Source organism: Desmodus rotundus, chromosome 12, assembly GCF_022682495.2.
Source record: "Desmodus rotundus isolate HL8 chromosome 12, HLdesRot8A.1, whole genome shotgun sequence".
NCBI lineage: Eukaryota > Metazoa > Chordata > Mammalia > Chiroptera > Phyllostomidae > Desmodus > Desmodus rotundus.
In genome coordinates, this window is record NC_071398.1 from 90,698,451 (window position 1) to 90,717,642 (window position 19,192).

A 19,192-nucleotide genomic window follows, 5' to 3' on the forward strand; every position below is an offset into this window, starting at 1 on the left:
GAATGGAATGTAGCAATGAGACTCTCCTTGCCAAAAGTATAGGCTCCTGTCCAGCACTTTCCATTCTGTCTGGAGCAGTGGGCAGAGAGAGATGATAAAAGTAGGCAGACATTAGCTCTTTATTTAACAGTCCAAACCTCGAGGGCATCCTCAAAACAGAGGAGGACAGAGAGGTGCTAAGCTCTGTTTTTCACTCCAAAATCAGACAGATCTGTAATTTCATGGGAAAGTTCAGTGGTCATATATACCCAGGGCTCTATCTTTTCTCTTATGGACTGCATCAGGCAACAGTGGTCTTTAAGGCCAGGATAGTCGGTGACTCTCTCCTGAATTCTTCCTGTCCTCCCAGGACTAAGGGAAGACGGGCCAGGCTGTGGGAAATAGCCTATGGAGGTTGGGTGAAGATAGTGACTGGCTCCCTCTTAACAGTGTACGTGGTCTTCTGTCTTGATGATGGGATGGTATTGATGAGCAGAGAACTGCCGCCAAGATTTATGTACCCCAAAGAGTGGCAGCACCTCACCATGTTCATCCTCCTCAGCCTCAGTGGCTGTGCAGATGTTACGAGCAAGAACCTGCTGCCTCGGAGGTGTGTGCTCCTAGAAAGAGGTGCCCTGGTGCTGACCTTCCACGTGCTCCTGATGCTGTTTGTGTCACACGTTAAAGATTCAACAGGGGTGGAGCTGCAGGTGCATTGCCTGCTCATCTTGGTGGTCTTCCTGCTGATGCTGGTGCTGACTGTGGAGCTGTGGGCTCCCAATGCATTTCTCCTCTCACTGATCGAGACCTTTCTGTTTCTGATGATGGGCTCCTGGCTGGTGCAGGCCGGCTTCATTCTGTACAGACCAGTCACTGGCTATCCATGGCAGGATGATGACATCAGTGACATCATGTTTGTCACCACCTTCTTCTGCTGGCACATGATGATCAACGCTGTGTGCCTGTTGGGAATCTATGGCATCTCTTCCCTTTGGCACCATTTTTGCAGTCCCAGCTTGAAGCTGACCAGGCCCAAAGAAGCGCCATACTGCACGAGCACTGGAGGACCCGTCTACACTCTGCTGCCAGAAGGGGAGCACTCAGAACACGATGACCAGGCTCAGGCTCGGCTCCTCCCAGACAGCTCACCCTGACACAGGGCCCAGGATGCCCAGCACACTGCCCACCCCACCTTCCTCCTTGTGGGTTCTCTCAGACATGTGCACTGAAATCTCTTTGGTCCCCAGTGAAGGGAACGGCCATGAAGGAGAACAGCTGGTCTCCATCTGCTGGTACACGTCCTGTCCCTGAACCTCTAATCACTGAGGGGATGAGGAGAGAGGGGGCTGAGAAAGGGATGCTGACGGGACTGGAGTGGTGGGGGGAAGAGGACCTGGGGAATAGAGAAATGTGCAGGAAGAGGCATGTGGTGAGAGAATGCAACACAAGGGGGGCCTTTCACGGGCAGAGCAGAGTCCAGCAGTCATGCCATCTACCAGCTGCTTCTCCAGGCTTTTACTTGAGGAATAAAGACTTCTTTCTCACAAATCAGAACTGCGATGGTAGGTGTTTCTGTTTGCCAACTAAAGTGATTCACCTTGTGAAAACAGATAGGGTATAATTCACTTCCCCCACCGGGCTGAAGAAATAAGAATCTCATATATATATTTAATTTTGGTAGATTAGCATTGTTTCAAATTTTGCACATAAAGTGGGAATTCATACTTTCATATCAGAGTTTTTCAAATCCCCATAAACCAAATTTCCATTAAATGCTACCACAGTTCTTATTCTTGACTTCTAATCCAGCCAAAGCAAGGCCTGGCTACTCGATTACCTCCTACCAGCCCCACCAGCAATCCACTGGATTCTAACTTAGCCTGTCCTACATGTGTGCCTTCGCCAAAGCACACTGCACACTTTGGGAAAAGCCATCCCCAGCCACATACTAACTACACAGTGTAATTTTATATCTGGCATTAAATCTCCTTATACTGCTGCCTCCGAGAATCCTTTCTCCAGAAAATTCTCATACGCCCTTTTGATCTGGAACTCTTCAGCAACTCATCTAAATCTGTCCTATCTTTCCCATGCTGCTGATACATTCTTCATCCCGCTTCTCACAGTGTCTCTCCCAGGGATATTCTGCCTTACCCCCGAAGGGTAGTTTGGTTAAGATCAGAGAATTTGTCATATCCCAGTCACCTCATTTGCTCTGCATGTTCCACAGGAATACAATATTGTCCTCTACACATAAGGAGTAAATTGCTTTAGCAGCTTTCATCATACACTCTAAATATCAAATAATTAAAGCTGTGGTATTGGAGCGAGCAAGTAACAATGGTCTATAAATCAACATAGTGTAATGTAATAGACACTCCAGAAATAGAATATATAGTGTGAGAATTACATATATATGTTAAGAACGGGCTCCTCGATTAGTGTGAGGAATAACTGGCTCTCATTTAGGGGGAGAAAACCCTTAGTTCCCACCTCAGACAACATACAAGGAAAGAATCATAGATGGGTTGAAAAGTTAAACATAGACTATCAAAATGTTTTAAAGAAAGGTATTTTACAATAAAAGACATGAAAAACTTTCTTGAGCAAGAAAAAAATCCTGAAAAGAGCTTTCCCATGACTAAAAGACACAAGAAAAAGAAATGAAAGAAAAGGAACCCTGTGAAGAATATTTTCAAGACATTTAACAGACAAAAACAATCAGTACCCAGAATATATAAATATGTTCTAACATTGACAAAATTCAGCTTAACAGAAAAAATGGGCAGAAGATTTAAATGGCTATGTCTCAGAAAAGTAAGAAATGGCTAATAAACATACACATATATGCTAACCCAACCAATTTTGGAAAAAGCAGGATTAAGTGATATAGGATCTTGCCCTGGCTGGTGTGGCTCAGTGGACTGAGTGCCTGCCTGCGAACCAAAGGGTCGCTGATTCGATCCCCAGTCAGGGCACATGCCTGGGTTGCAGGCCAGGTCCCTAGGAGGGGGCATGCGAGAGGCAACCACATATTGATGTTTCTCTCCCTCTCTTTCTCCCTCTCTTCCCCTCTCTAAAAATAAATAAATAAAATCTTTTAAAAAATTCTTAAAAAAAAAAAAGAGTAATGTAGGGTGTTTTTTCACTGTCAGGTTGTCAAAAAGTGTCAAAAACATTAAGTAAATGATATTATCCATCGCCAGAGAAGACATAGGGAAAGGGAATTATCATACACTGCGGGTGGCAATGTAAACTGATCTACGTTTTCTTGAAGTCAGTTTGGCAGACTGTGCCACAATTTAAATGCATATATCCTTCAGACAAACAATTCACTTCATGCCACCTGCAGTGGACATCTGTCACCTGAGGCTAATGACCTCTTTGAAACAGCCTCCCAACATTTTGATCAGTCTCCATATTGTCAGGCCTACCTTCCTGGTAGATTTTTGTTTTTAATCTCTGGCCTCCCTTGGAGCTAGCTGGGGTCCAGGCATGTTCCCGATTAGACACACCTACTTAAGACTTGGACTCAGAAGTGAGCCATGCAAAGAAAGGACCCCTGCCCGGGGTTTCTGGTCTGTAGCAGGGGTACTGGCAATAACGGCAGCCTCTGTTTTCCATCACCCCGCTGGTTTGCCCCATAAACCAGTTCTGGGGTGAGTGCCAGAAGCAGCAATCTATGCCCATTTCGACAGTGCAGCAATTCTGGGCATTGGTCCTTCAGAGTTAAACTGGAATCTCCTTCTCTAGCCCTCTCAACGATTCTGTGAACTAACCAATTTATTTTAATAAATTTCTTTCCTTTCAACTAGCCTGAATGGACTCTTGCTGTCTGTAGCTAAGAACTCTAATACAGTTTCTTTTTTAGAAATACTCATACATGTACACAAAGAGCAGGTACAAGAATGGTCACTGAAGCACAGTTTCCATAGAGAACTTCAAATGATAAGTGTGTGCCAATAGGGGAATGGTGAAATGAATTATGAAGCACTATTCAGGAGCTAACAGGCACAGGGGAGATCTGTGTGTCCTGACATGAGAAGATCTCTAAGAGGAAGTGAGAACAGCTAAATGCAGAACACAGGGCATACCTGATCCAGGTGTGGAGGCAGGTGTGTTCTTGTGAATTTCATGAGGTCCTAAATTTTCTCCTGACACCTGTCAAGAACGGTTAGGACCATAGGGCAACCAGGAGAGAAGGCATGTTGACGAGTGTGGTGACTTGTTTCACTTAACATACCCCCTGCCCATACCAGGATCTCCATTTGAATAATGATGCAGGTGGATTTTAACCTATACCTAATGTGACCATATAATAATTTAGCATTCAAACCTAAATTTAGCAATACTAATTCTTGCACCTGGACAAGAAGTAAAAACTAAACTGCTCCAGACAAATGGGGACTTACAGTTGCCCTACTGGTAGCCTAAAAACAGACATGCTGTATATATTCTTAGTTTGTCCCCCTAATCCATCTTTCCCATCCACCCTGTTCCCTCTCCCAGGGGACCACCCTGGTCTGCAGCACATCGTTGAGCCCCCTTATCCTCTGGCTTCAGGCAATGCTAAGCCATTGAAGAGCCCCAGCAGGGGAATGGAGAAGAGAGTGAAATTAGGGGTTTTATTCTCTTAGCTCCTGTCTCTGGGGTCACCTCAGGCTGGCAGTACCCCAAAACCACGACACCATCAGTAGTAGCTTCCAAACTTGGTGGCTTAAAAAATGGAAATTTTTTCTCTCAGAGTTATGGAAGATAGTGCTTGTTCTTTATAAAAGCTCTCAGGTAGCCCTGGCTGCGGGGCTCAGGTGGTTGGAACACTGTCCCATACACCGAAAGGTTGCAGGTTTGATCCCCAGTCAGGGCAGGTACAGGGAGGCAACTAATCGATGTTTCTCTCTCACATCGATATTTCTCTCTCTCTCTTCCTTCTGCTCTTTCTAAAATCAGAAAATATATCCTGAAGTGGGGATTTAAAAAAAAGTCTCAGGTAGAATCTGTCGCATGTCTCCCTCCTAGCTTTGGATAATTGCTGGCCATCCTCAGCTTCCCTTGGCTTGTAGATGCATCCCCCAATCTCTGCCTCCATCTTTAGGCATGGTCTTCTCCTCTGTGTGCCTCTGGGTCTCCAATCTCTCTCTGCCTTTCTCTCATAAAGTCACATGTCCTCGGATTTAGAGCTCACCTTAAATCCAAATGATTTCATCTTGAGATCTTGATTATATCTGCAAAGACCCTCAGGCCAAATAAGGTCACATTCATAGGTTCCAGGGTTAAGACTTGGAGATATGTTTTTAGAGGCCACCACTCAACCCATGACACTGTCCCTGCCGATACCGGGAAGTTCTGTCCTATGTCCCTTGGGGCCTAGAGGCAGTAACAGCTCCAAATATTACTCAACTATCCCTTGTGGCCTCCTTACACCCTACTTAAATAAGAGGTGCCTTTTTATGCCCTCCTTGATGATCCCAGTTTGGGCTGCCATCTATTTGCTACTGGACCCTCTCTGAAACATGAGTAGGGTAATTAATTGCAAGGAAGCCAGACCTTTAAACAGAATTCACCCCCAGATATTTGGAACAACGACAAGAGAAGAACTTTTACAACTGAGTTTCCCCAAAAGTGAACATAGAGTGAAGGAGATTAATTTCATAAACAGGAGGGTAATAAATTAAAGGGATCTTCCAAATTCAATCAAGATGACCAGACAATTCATTCATTCCTTCATTCATCCAAAAATCCTAAATAGCTATTATTTTCCAGGTACTGTGCAGAGGTTGGCAATACAATAATGAGAACAATACAAAGGCGTACACAATTATATTGTGATGTACAGTAATGAATGAAAAGAAGATTAGATGTTGTGGTAAACAGAATTCTAACATGGTCCCCAAGATTCCTGCACCTGGTGTACGCACTGTATAAGCCCCTCCTCTTGAGTGTGAGTGGGACCAGCAAATATAATGGAATGTCACTCCCATGATTAGTTATGAATCAGTTGCGTTTGAATCAGTGAAAAGGGAGATTGCCCTGGATGGGTCTGACCTAGTCAGGTAAGGTCTTTGCAAGAAGGTGAACCCCCAGGGAAAGGCACCTTTGTTGGCCTGGAGGAAAGCAAACAGCCAGGTCATGAACTTCCTATTAGGGGGCACATAGCCAGGAACTGTGGGCAACCTCTTGTTGCTGAGAGCAGTTCTTGACTCACAGGCAACAAACAAACAGTCCTGGAACTGTAAGGAGCTGGTTTTTGCCAGCAATCAGGGAGCTTACAATAGGATCCTGAGCCTCAGATGGGAATCAGAGCCCCTGAAACCTTGATTTCAGCTTGCTGAGATTCTGAGCAGAGGGCTAAGCCAACCCACACTGGATTCCTGACCCACAGAAACCATGAGATAATACATTTGTGTTGCTTAAGGTCTTACATTCATGTTAATTTGTTCCACGGCAACAGTAAACTAATACAGGTCTTATTAGTTTTGGGTGAAAGTTTATCCAGCACCGGTCAGGGATGAGAAACACTAGTTCATTAAGATGTGTGGTCTTGTCACAAAATGGGCATGAGAAGCTCCAGGCCCATTAAGTTCTTATGCTCTATGTCTATAATCATAAGGCAGCCTTTGTGAATTTAGTTTCCTGGACCCCCGAAACAGTGGCTGGGACAGAGTGCAGGAGAATTCTAGACTTTGAGCTACTGAAGGCAGAGGAGGAGGTTGGGTGGGAATAATCAATGTAACCCTTTGGATGTTTGCCACATCAAAATTCATAGCCAGGAATTTAATTTACGAGCTTTTGTGGAGCTCTTGGAGGCTTGGTCGACAATGTATATTAACTAACTGATTAAAAAACAGATAAAGCCTTAAATCATATTGGCTTAACACAATGGAAGGGTATTTCTATCACACTCCTAAAGCCAAATGCCAGTATTCCCAGGCAGTAGGCAGCTTTTTGCTTGGACTTTCAGAAGCCAGACTCCTCCCATCCTGTGACTTTGTTCTTCTCCAGGCCTTACAGTCCTCTGTTTTTAGCCAGGGTGAGGAATAGGAGGGAGGTTGCTATGGCCCACCGCCTGACGTGGTGTACGTCACTTCCACACACGTTCAACTGGCCCAGACTTGCTGAGAAGCTGGGCAATGTGGTCTCTGGCTGGGCAGGAACTTCTTAGCAACCTTCTATATTGTCGGAAGGGAGTGAGAATATTCAGTGGTCAGATAGCAGTACCTCCCACAGGGAATTTTGAAATTCACAATGGGGATTCCCAACTTGCAGAATTAAGCACCCTAAACAAGAGGGAACAAAGCCTAACTCCTAATTTTGGGATGCATATTCTGGTTTGGAAGAGAAAAGAACTATGGGAAAACAGACTGAGGGTCCCTGAGTTCTGTCCTCAGCCCAGTCAGACGGGAAGAAATAGGTATAACAGAGTATGCGCTTCCACCTTGCCAAAGGTTTCCAGAAGAAAAAATTTGCAGCCGTTGAAATGTGGCTGTTGAAAAGTACTTGAAATCAATTATATAAACAGTGAAACCTACATCATGCTTATGCAGTGAAGTATAAAGCTCACAGTATAGAAAATTTCAAAGAGGAAAATTATGAGCTGGTGTGCCAGGAAAATATGTATGTCCCTTCAAGCTAAGAAATCAGAAGATCTTTTTCCATCTCTCGTGAGCTTTGTTCTGGTACATCAGTGACAAACCCAAGGCTTAGAAGCCCTCACTCGAAATAAGATTAAAGTTTGGCACAGGGTTACGTGCTGGGTCTGACCTTGGGCCGATTTCCAGGAACACGCTCTGTGTGGTTCAGCTCCAGCCCCCCGCTGCCAGCCTTCTCTCCTCCTACGATGCGTCTCTGCCTTGCTGCAAGGTGAGTTGCAATCATTTTCTAACGATGGCCTCCCTGCACAGAAAGGAGGTAAATTAAAAGGTGGTGTTAGCGCCATAGTCAAGTCCCCAACCAATGAGGTTATCATGTGGCTCTCCAGATGCCATTTCTGACCAAACTTCTGTGTCCTCCATGACCTCTTCTTTGCACTAAGACTTTGACATTCGCCCAACATGTCATTCTACACTGTCTCTATTGGCACGATCCAATATGGCAGCTGCTGACCACACGTAGCTGTGCAGCACTGGTAACTAGGTTCGTCTGGAGTGAGGTGTGCTCACACTACAAAATGTACGCTGGAGCGTGAAGACTTAGTGTGAAATAAGGAATATAAGATATTTCATTTATAATCTTCATAATAACATTTTTTTAATTGGGTTAAATGTACTACCTCATTAAAACATATCTCACCTTTTTATGCTTTTCTACTGTTGCTGCTAGAAGATTTGAAATTACGCATGACATTTGATTACTACAGAAGAGAGGCAGTCGAAATAGTTTTCCATGTCTGTGCTATATGTTTGAGTGGGTGTGGTGGTTTGTGCCTTTAACAAAACTGTAAGCTCTCTGAGAATTGGAACTAGGTCATACACTATTCTTATGTCCTGCTGCACTCAGAATTCACAGAATCTACTAAGTTCATGTTTCCTAAACTCCTGACGACCTTCTTGCTCTCTCTGGAGTATCAAGCCAGACAAGAGGCAGTGGCTGGGCCTGGGGACCCTCAAGCATGTGGGCTGGCAGGTGGGGGAGGCGGGTCTGAGGGGAGCCTGGCCATGGAGCAGCCAGACCAGGAAGGGCCTCCATGGGCCCCTGTGCCGCAGCTGAGTTTTCCTGGTGAGACAGCTCCCCAGGCACTCGGTGCCCACAGACTCAGAGTGTCTGCCAGCTCTGCTAATCATTCACCCCCTTTGGCTCCCTTCTCGGCTACCTGTGGGCAGTGTCTGGTTGGGATGTGTGATGTGTGATACCTATCTTCAAAGTCAAGATCAGGATGTTCATGTTTCAATGAACAACATGGAGCATTGGTGTCTGGCCAAGGTCGGGGCCTGAGCAGGGCTCCTTGTCCTCATCTGTGCCACGTCCAGCCTCGCATTGCTGTTGGGTCAGTGCCGCTGTTCTCTCTCCTCCTCTGGCCACTGGCAACCAGCTCCTGGCTGCCAGGAACAACTGGGGAGATGAGTGTGGGAGCTGGTATAAAGTCTGCTGCCCCCACTTTCCTTGGACCACAGCCTCAAAGTATGAGAGGCAAAATTAAGAGTGGCCAAATGCAGCCGCTCATGAGGCCTGCAGACCACACGTTCTCTGGCCCAGCCCCACTGATACCTGGAGGAGCAACAGGCCCTATGCTTCCCCCAGAGCAAATCTGAGAACCAGAGAGAATCCCTGTGGCTCTCCCCTCCCTGACGCACGAAATCTGCCACTTTGACTCTCCTTTCTCTAAGCACTGAGCTCTCCACATGTTTTGAAAAGTCACCAAAAGGGAAAAACAGACAGGAAAGAAAGATATTCACTTAGGTACAACAGTATCTGTGCCCTTTTGTGTTCACTGTAATAGCAAGTTTAACATTCAATTTTTTTCTGATAAGGGGTATGACGTTCAGCGAGTCAAGGGAGAACTGGGTTTAGAATCCACATCTCTGACCTCCGGTCAATGCATTTTCCACTCCCTCATGCTGCCTTCAGAAACTGTTTCTACCTCTCAGGGGTGACAGTGGTCACCTCCAGGCTATGGGATTAGAGACAATGTTAAATGTTCTCCTTTTTGTTTAGATATTTTGTCTAGGTTTTCTACAATGACTATGCATTGAATAAAAACACCTGAAATTAAAATTTAAAATATAGCAAATTCCTTCAGAAAGCAACCTTACACTTTGTTTTTTCTACTTGCCCTCACACTCAAATCCCCAGCCCCACCAAATCTCTCAATAGCAAGAGGTAATCTGAATTACTGCCATCCCCAATGGCAGAGAGAGACTTCATTTGTCTGGAATTAAGCAGACAAGCAAGAGAAGGAATATGCTCAGAGGCAGTACTGTGTTATCTGGGTGTGAATTCTCCTCCTCTCCACCAGGGGCGCTGCCAGCCTACAGGTGCCACCTCTCTGCTCCACGGCGTTGCTTGTACTGTGAGATGGATGATTTCGCCGGTGACTGTGATGTTGGCACAGTTCACGTTGAGTGATGAACTTGCTCTCTCCTCAGCACCAGAGAAACTCCTATTGCATGTACCTCCTGTAATACATCCAGAACCATTTGTGGGCTCAGGTCATGCCTCACGTTCCCTGAACTTCGTTTTCCACCATCCTCTGCCCTTTCCTCATCTGGCTGTCACCCAGTATCTACAACTCTGTCTCCGAAGGTACATCAGACACTAGTAACAGAGAAACGAAGCTGATGGGCTGATTCACATTAAACTACAAATGGCCAACACCAGCTCACTGGAGCCACTCCTCTCAACAGTATCTGCATTTTAAGGATCGTATCTTAACCCTTTGCATCAGTTAGGGCTGCATCGTGGGAGCACAGTGACATGGAATATGGATGTCCTGTGGTGATTAGACCTTACACGTTTACACGTTTGTAGTGAAGAAGTCTGTGGACGGCTGTTGCCTGTCTGCAGTATGGTGGGCCTGTGGTCACTTCAGGTCAGTGTGGCAGAAATCAGGAAGTAGTATATGACATGCAAGTAGGGAAGAGCAAGGATACACCAAAACCCATGAGGACAAAATGGAGCCTGTGTCTGCCCCTCACCACCTCATACTTCAGTGGCAGGAGACCTGCAGAAAAAGCTGGTGCCCTTCACATTAAGAGCTAAAGGCCTGCCTGGCTGCTGGCTGTGCCTAGGTGGTGAGCCAGCAGACCAGTAGCAGAAAGCACAGGCTGCAGTAGTACCTGGCGCCTATACCTTCAGAGTGTGCTTAGGGTGCTGCCTCTGTCTCACCTTCAGATTCTCAGGTGAACTTCTATTTTAGCCAGCTCAACCTAGAACCATACAGGGAAGGGAATTCTGGGAAACAGGGCTCAAGCTTAGGTTTATGCACTGCAAAACTAACACTGTCCCCCAAATCATATCAAGATGTAGTCTTTTTGCTCCTGTAGAGATGTTGAAGTGAGGGCAGCAGGTGGAGCACGGATGTGAAGAGGTAAGGGGAAGAGATGAAGGGAGCTTTCTTGGACATTTTCAAGAATGTGTTTATAAGAGAAAAGCCAGGTAGACGAGAAAGTATATATTATGTAGTTATACATCCAAATGTTTATAAATGTGTGCATCAGGACAGAAAAACCTGACAATTGGACCCACGTTATGTCTGAGGGGTACTGAAGGGTACTCAAGGGTGTGTGAGTGCCCAGGCTTCCTCTGGATATCACAGCAACCCCTATCCCCACCCCATGGTCCTCTCTCCTCCTGCTCCGAGTGCTGGGCAGCACAAGGGGACAGAAGCCATGGGAAAAAGGGACAAGTGCGACCAGAAGCACCTCTAGGGCCACAGAGGGGAGCCCCTAAAAGCATGTTCATTAACTTTCTTCTTTGGCAGAAGCCAGTTCCCAATGCGCTAGAATGGAACAGAACAATGAGGCTTTACATCACCAAAGGTGTAGGCTTGATTTGAGAAACATTTCCTCTCTGTGGGGGTGCAGTGGGTGGGGTGAGATGATAAAAGTTGGTGGAAGGCAAGTCTTTCCAAAGCCCAGACCTTGGAGTGGCCCCAGGGGGTGTGGACGAGCTGACTTGCTCTCCTCTCCTTCCTTAGGCAGGTCTGTAGTTCAATGGGAACCTTTATTGGACACGTGTACCCCGGGCTGTTTCTATTTTTGTATGGACTGTATCAGGCAATAGTAGTCTCGAAAGCTGTGCTTCTCAGTGACTCTCTCCTGAATTCTTCCTGTCCTCCCAGGAGTAAGGGAAGATGGGCCAGGCTGTGGGAAATATCCTACAGAGGCTTGTTAAAGATGGTGACTGGCTCCATCTTGATAGCTTATGAGATCAACTGCACTAAAGGCGGGCTGACCCTGATGAACAGAGAACTGCCACCGAGATTTATGTTCCCCAAACAGTGGCAGCACCTCACCATGTTCTTCCTCCTCAGCCTCAGTGGCTGTGTAGATGTCACGAGCAAGAACCTGCTGCCTCGGAGGTGTGTGTTCCTAGAAAGAGGTGCCCTGGTGTTGGCCTTCTATGTGCTCCTGATGCTGTTGGCGTCACATGTTCAAGATTCAACAGGGGTGGAGCTGCAGGTGCATTGCCTGCTCATCTTGGTGGTCTTCCTGCTGATGCTGGTGCTGACTGTGGAGCTGTGGGCTCCCAATGCATTTCTCCTCTCACTGATCGAGACCTTTCTGTTTCTGATGATGGGCTCCTGGCTGGTGCAGGCCGGCTTCATTCTGTACAGACCAGTCACTGGCTATCCATGGCAGGATGATGACATCAGTGACATCATGTTTGTCACCACCTTCTTCTGCTGGCACATGATGATCAACGCTGTGTGCCTGTTGGGAATCTGTGGCATCTCTTCCCTTTGGCACCGTTGTTGCAGTCCCAGCTCGAAGCTGACCAGGCCCAAGGAAGCGCCATACTACACGAGCACTGGAGGACCCGTCTACACTCTGCTGCCAGAAGTGGAGCACTCAGAACACGATGACCAGGCTCAGGCTCGGCTCCTCCCAGACAGCTCACCCTGACACAGGGCCCAGGATGCCCAGCACACTGCCCACCCCACCTTCCTCCTTGTGGGTTCTCTCAGACATGTGCACTGAAATCTCTTTGGTCCCCAGTGAAGGGAATGGCCATGAAGGAGAACAGCTGGTTTCCATCTGCTGGTACACGTCCTGTCCCTGAACCTCTAATCACTGAGGGGATGAGGAGAGAGGGGTCTGAGAAAGGGATGTTGACGGGACTGGAGTGGTGGGGGGAAGAGGACCTGGGGAATAGAGAAATGTGCAGGAAGAGGCATGGGGTGAGAGAATGCAACACAAGGGGGGCCTTTCACGGGCAGAGCAGAGTCCAGCAGCCATGCCGTCTACCAGCTCCTTCCCCAGGCACAAGCGATTACCTTTTACCTGAGGGAATAATGATTTCTTACCATTCAAAACGGAATCATTCAAGCGTCATCCTGATAAAGAAGGGCAGGTACTTCTGTTTGCTCACCAAAGGGGCATCATCACGTGGAAGTGGCACAGACAGAATTGGTGATTGTTTCATACAGGTTGAAACTGCGGTCTGTTGCCCCCCCCCCCCAAATGTTTTAGGATTGGCTTAATTTCAAATTCAAATGAATAAAGTGAGACTTACTAATGCTTTAATATAGTAAAACTGCAATTTTTATATAATCCAAATGTTCTGTCTCTCCCCAACTTCATACTTTGGTACTCCTATTGCAGCCAAAGCTTACCTATTTCACCATCGTCCCCTTGACACATGTAATTTACTAGATCCTCCCCAGGAGTCTTGGCAAATTTCATTCTCTTGCATCTCACGGAAAGCCATCCCATAATCACATTTTTCTCATGTTAGGAAAGCAGCATAAGACCCACCCCGACCTTTACCCCACGGGGCACCCCCAGGGAGGCCTTCTCCACTCTGACTCCTTTCTTCTAGAACTCCGAGGCACTAATACTAAACCCACCTGGTTAATTTGTTCAAACAGCTGACATTCTTTGTTCTGTTTCTGAAATCATGCCCCTTGGAGAGGCCTCTCCTCACCACCTAAAGGCCAAGGACTTGGCCATATCAAGTTACACACTTTCCTATGGGTGAGCTGACTATGATATGCTTAATAAGGGCGTATTTTTGTCCAGTATCTCTGCCTACCCATTCCTTGTAAAACTGTTGCCACACAGGTCCGAGGTTCTGTGAAACTCTGGGAAACACAGTCATGCTAAAACCTAAGGCATTTCCTGAGTCATGAGCCCACTTTCTTCCTCATTCTTGGGACAACAAAATCCCCTGTTCTGTATCTGCACTGTTTACTGTGTTAATTGTTTTTTAATCCTCACAAACGTTTCTACGAGGAACAACCTCCGGGTTGACTTGCCCAAGTCTTATAGTTACTATGAGGCAAGACAGGAATCCAAGGGCAGGTGTGTCTGACTCAAGCTAGTGACTGGCCTCTGGGTCACGGTGATTTTGCTAGTGGCAATGGAGAGGGGAGTGATTCTCAAAATGAAATTGGTAGAGACAGAAAAGAGAAGGACAGCAAGCCACAGAGCGTAAATACGGTAGACCCCCGTAAAAGTCAACTATGTCAAACTTTCTGTCCACTACCCAGCCCTGCCCCCGCAGTTTCCTTTGAAGAGAGTCTGCCTGACTCTCTGGCTGGGTCTTACATTTCTGGGCTCAGATCTGAGGTCTCAGGGTAAGTAAGACTTGTTTGTGACCAAGTTTTCTGATCCTTGCCCCTGTTCCCTTAACTGTTGGTTCCTAGACTCTTTTCAGTGACCTTTCTTGGGGAACCTCCTTTCTCATCACCTCTCATACACACTGATGGGAGAAGGCTTAGAAAACCACACATTCGGCACTGGCCAAGGAGCTGAGTTGGTTTGAGCACTGACCCAACACACCAAGGTTGTGGGTTCGATGCCCAGTCTGGGGCACACGTAGGAGTCAACTGATGAATGCATAAATAAGAGGAAAAACAAACTGATGTCTCTCTCTCTCTCCAAACAAAACAAAAAAAACCCCATGCATGCTGCTTGCTTCCCATTTCTAGTCAGTTGAAACCTAATTTTATCATTATAAACGTCTGGTAATCAATTGATACCCCCAAGGTAATATCTCTTAAATATCCAGTATAGTTATTCATTTACTATATTTGAGATGTGCCAGGGAGGTCCACCCCTTGAAGGCCAGTCTAGAAACTTCCCACTCTTCGGCCTAGAGGGGGACATGTAATTCTCATAAAATCCACCAGAGGGCACTATGTTCACACCACCCCAGCCAAACCTCTGGATCTCCAACCTGGTAAACAAGTCTCTTAACAACCGGTTTAAAAGTGGGGGGTTGGGAAAAGGAGGTCAGGAAAAATACAGAACCAGTCTAAGTTAAGTATTGCCCAAGCATCCAGAAAACATACCCCAGGGCTGTTTGTTTCCCATTAAAATTTGGCTTGTGAATGTGAAACACACAGGGACTCAAATCAACTACAGGGATGGGGTTGAGGGAGGAAGGCCGGAGGATCCCGCCGCGGATGTCTTTGGGAAGAGCGCCAGCTAAAAAGGGCACACTCTGATCCAAGTCATGTTTTGACCGCAATGCTCAATCTCCTACATTTTGTCATAAGCTTCAACAATGCTCCCATCAGCCCAGAGAAAACAAAGGTAGATCGACACATACATTGAGAATAAGGAACAGACTTTATCTATGAATATCCCAGTTTCACAAAACAGTGAAACTAGCAGCAGAGTATTGAATAGGAAGTATGATCCGCAAATTCCTTAGAACCTGCCATAAACCCCTTTTGGTTTCTGGTAATCTAGCTGTTCACAAAGAATATACTGAATGTCCACAATACGGAAGGCACCAAAACCCACAGTGTAGAATTTAGAGGTCCCTGCACTTGGGACTTCCCTCAGCGGGTACAGTAGGGATTTGGGTATTCTAGAGGTGCTGGCCCAGGAATGCGTTGTCCACAGCCTGACACCACAGAAAGGGGAAGAAATGGGCTCATGCGGGAGTTACACCTTGGAAACACACGGGCTGGGAAGGACTGCGCTGCAGCGACTTCGGCAAGCTACTGTGAGTTACCGAGGCCTCAGTCTCCTCATCTTCAAGACAAACAAATGTGAAGATCTAATTCCAGAATTGCACAGCTTTAATTTTCTCAGTAAGACCTATTTTCCCATGTTGTTAGCTAAGATGAACTTCGTTCTTCCCAACTCTCCAGGCAAAGTTTCCTATCGGAGACAAGGCTTGGGGTAGGGCTCAAAGAGACCCACACCTTCAGCCCTAACATGCAGTTTGGGAACTGGAGTTTCTCCTGTATTCGAATGCTTCCAAGGGGCCTTCAACGAGACTCAAATCAGGGTAGAGAAACATAGCTGAGATTCGAACTCCTCATTTCCTAATATGAGCTTAAGAATATCAAACAATCAGAAAAGATATAAAGAACAAATTCTCTGTGTTAGGTACTGAATTGCGGTAAAACCAGGTCTTTCCTCCTTTAATTGTGTAGTGAAATTTGAAAGCTTAGCCACCAGCAGCTTCTTCCCTAAATCTGGCTTAAGAGTAATGACATTAACTTCCAAGACTGTTTCTTTTCTTCTTTTTGATTTTTGTTTTAGCAGTATATGATGGTTTCTTCTTTTGGAAAGAACTGGTGTTAGTTTATTTAAAAACAAAAATAGTTTACCATTTTTGGTTGGGTTTCCAGGGTATTTCTGAAGACTGGGTCTCAGCTATGTGTCTTTAGCCTGATTAAAGAGCTATGTCGAATGCCTATTGAAATCATTCAGGCATAGGGAAAACTCTCCTTCGCAAATGACATGTTATGGCTGAAGGTTTGAGTCTGTTTGAGCCCTACCCCAAAGCTTCTCTTGAAGAAGTGCAAGGCAACCATGCAGAACCCCGAGGAAGGCATCTCAAACCACCAGATTAAGGGCTTCCTACCTGCAGAGTGGAATGGGTTCTTCAAAAGAGAAACTGAGTGGTAAACTCACAGGTAAAACCCATCCAAGACAAGGTCTTTATTTCAGGCAACAGAGCAACACTAAAGAAATGCTTTCAGTCCCTGGCTCACTCCTTGGATTTGGAACAAATTCTTTACCTAAAATATTGCTCTCCCACTCCACCTACTCCTTGGACATAGCGACTCTATGCTAAGAGGCAAAAACCTGACTTCAGAGAGGGTGGGGAACGGGGGGGGGGGGGGGGGGGGCGGATTTCAATTTGGGGAAGAAGAGGAAGGAGAACAGAGGGCAGCGGACACAGCAAAGCCAAACTGGATGAAACAGGCTGTTCTACTTTTAACTTCTCCAAAAGTAGTCTGGGTTTCTGGGGGCGAACCGGTTGGTAACAGGCCGTTTTCTGCTTTTTCTTCCCTCATATGCTTTTAAGCTTCACTGGTCGACCTTGGACCCGTTGGAGCACGATTTCCGCTGGTTAAGTAAGTGTAGGGTGGACCGAGGAGGATAAGCCTCTGGTTCCCTCCGGAAAGACTCGGCAGTCATGTATTATGTTGCTAGCCCTCACAAAGCATGTTCCTGGTCATGTGAATGGATCAAAGCAAATCCACTTCCATTCTTGGAAAAGCAGCGGAAAGCCCTAGTTCTCTCGTGCCACTGCCTGTGTGTTCAACAAACATCACTTACTGGACACTCTATCCTGAACACTACTGGGTCAAACAAGATGAAAAAGCTACTCGAGGACGTTAAGACACCCAGCAAATAGGATGCCGCAGGCTAAAAAAACCCTACACTTGCTTGTACTATTCCACTTTCCATTATGTTTGCCATCCCCACCTCGGGTGCTGGATGGAAGTGATGAGTGTAATAGAAGGCTCTGGATTATGCTTAGGCAGTTTGGCATCTGGAAATCAACATCTTTTTACACGAGAACATCACCTTTCACTTCCTCCACTACCTGTCTTCAAACACTTAAACTCAAAGCTTTACAGAAAGAAATGGAAGGAAGACAGCTGTTACCAGGTCTAAGCCCACTCTCACAAAACTAACAGTGGAGCATCACAGAGTTAGAACGTTGTGTAGAATAGGTTGTTATGGCAAAGAATCCAGTGTCTTCAGATTGTTTTATCCTACATTAATCATATTACTGTTTTCTAAACACTATGTTCCAGGTACTATCCTACTTTATTTGCATATATTGCCATAATTAATCCTTACAGTATTTTGCAGACAAAGAAACTAAGGTTTCATGTGGTTAAGTCACTAAGCCAGTACAAAGCTGTTAAGAGGTAAAGGCAAGACTTAAACCTAGGTTTGTCCGACCTGAAGCGCAGCCTTCAACAACCGCATGCAGCACTGAAACAATACGGAACCCCCTACACTGGCAAGGCGCTCTGCCCCGTCCAGAATGCCACCCATCCGAAACACACCCAAAGCCCTTTTGAGATGAGGGCTGCATCTGTCATTTTCAAGCACTACAGTGTTAGACACACTCTTCAAGGGGAGGGATTTTGACCAAAGAAGCCAAGTTGTGTGTGTGTGTGGTCACAGGCAACATTTATTTTCCATATTTGTGGTATAAAAAATAACCAGAAGAACAAACTTCCTCCTTTCCTCTTCCAAAGGCACTGAAAATATGACTTGCTTGTCTTCGACTAGAAAAATCTCAAAATCTCAAACACTGGGGATCCTGAGAGATGCAATCAAGGCCAGATACCATCAGGTAGATGTCAGGGAATAGAGAATGATTAAGTAATAGAACTGACATATACATATGTATCAGTATATATATGCACATACACATAATAATTCTGTATCTGGTGAAGACCTCCATTTCATGATTGTGCTCACCTACACGTTTTCTCCGCCATCACAGCAAGGCTGAGGAAGAAGGGGTACTGATTCCCATTTTCCAGGTTAAAAAGAATGCGCAAGAAATCACCTGAAAGCAAAACCAGGAGGATTTGCTTAAGGAATCCTACATTTTCTACCCACCCTAGGAGTAGGCAAAGACCTCCTGTTCCTTTCAGCTGACCTGGGGGAAAATTTGCATTCAGAATTTCAAATCTGATGGGCAGCTCTGAAGGTCCTCTCTTGAAGACCTTTATTTGCAGACAAGAAAACTTGGGCCCAGAGAGGCTGATGAGACGCTTGCTTTAGGTCTAACAGAAGGGAATCAGACAGGTCTCCTGACTTTGTTTCTGCAGCTCTCAGGGTCCTCTTTCTGGGACTGATACTATAAACACGGCACACTGATTACAAAAGCGAGGTCGCAGACTTCTGGTCGCTTCCCCAAACCCACCGAGAGCGGGCTCTTCCAGGCCTATCTCCGCAGGCCCAGGGCTTTCCCGCCCTGCGCCCTTCTCAACTTGGCACGAGCGCTGAGAAGGGGGCTGGAAGCGGGGTGGTTCTCTAACAATAAAAGGCAAATTTATGTTCCGGTGGGTCAGAATTTCCTCAGGGAGCTATGGGGCATGCAGTAGGACCTCCTGAAAGAGAGGACTCGTTTGCAACAAGATCCAACCTGAAGTTTGCAGGGGCGGAGGCTGCGGGCAGCCTGCTGGATGCTTCCAGACCCGGGTACGGGCTCCGGGGACGCTCAGCGGTGGCGAGCGAGGGCGAAAACAGGCGGGGTCCTTCCCGGCAGGAACTCGCCCCTCCTCTGGCAACAGGCCCTCCTTTCCGCCCCGCCCCTCCTCTCCCCTCCCCCTACCAAC

General features: G+C 46.4%; 3 protein-coding genes across 13 annotated transcripts in view; 2 read left to right on the forward strand and 1 right to left on the reverse strand.

Annotated features, from left to right (window-relative positions):
• RGSL1 (regulator of G protein signaling like 1) overlaps positions 1 to 19,192 on the reverse strand; it is a 90,565-nt gene that overhangs the window by 71,166 nt on the left and 207 nt on the right. For 10 of the 11 annotated variants that reach the window (XR_008425847.1, XR_008425846.1, XR_008425845.1 and 7 more), the window contains exons 2-3: positions 18,331 to 18,417; positions 7,741 to 7,872 (exon numbers count right to left, since the gene is read on the reverse strand). Coding sequence is in view for 7 of the 11 variants with exons in the window: in XM_053916100.1 (XP_053772075.1) it covers positions 7,741 to 7,872; positions 18,331 to 18,346 (148 nt within the window). In the remaining 4 variants the exon portion in view is untranslated. Of the gene's footprint in view, positions 1 to 7,740; positions 7,873 to 18,330; positions 18,418 to 18,999; positions 19,140 to 19,192 lie in introns of those variants that run through there. The other variant, XM_045189042.2, reaches the window with a different exon arrangement.
• Positions 143 to 1,133, forward strand: LOC112297963 (transmembrane epididymal protein 1-like). Its single transcript, XM_024552883.3, has one exon. The coding sequence runs from the start codon at positions 222 to 224 to the stop codon at positions 1,131 to 1,133; it is 912 nt and encodes a 303-aa protein (XP_024408651.2). The 5' UTR covers positions 143 to 221.
• On the forward strand, positions 11,516 to 12,539 carry LOC112296825 (transmembrane epididymal protein 1-like). The gene has a single exon (XM_024551586.3). The coding sequence runs from the start codon at positions 11,628 to 11,630 to the stop codon at positions 12,537 to 12,539; it is 912 nt and encodes a 303-aa protein (XP_024407354.2). The 5' UTR covers positions 11,516 to 11,627.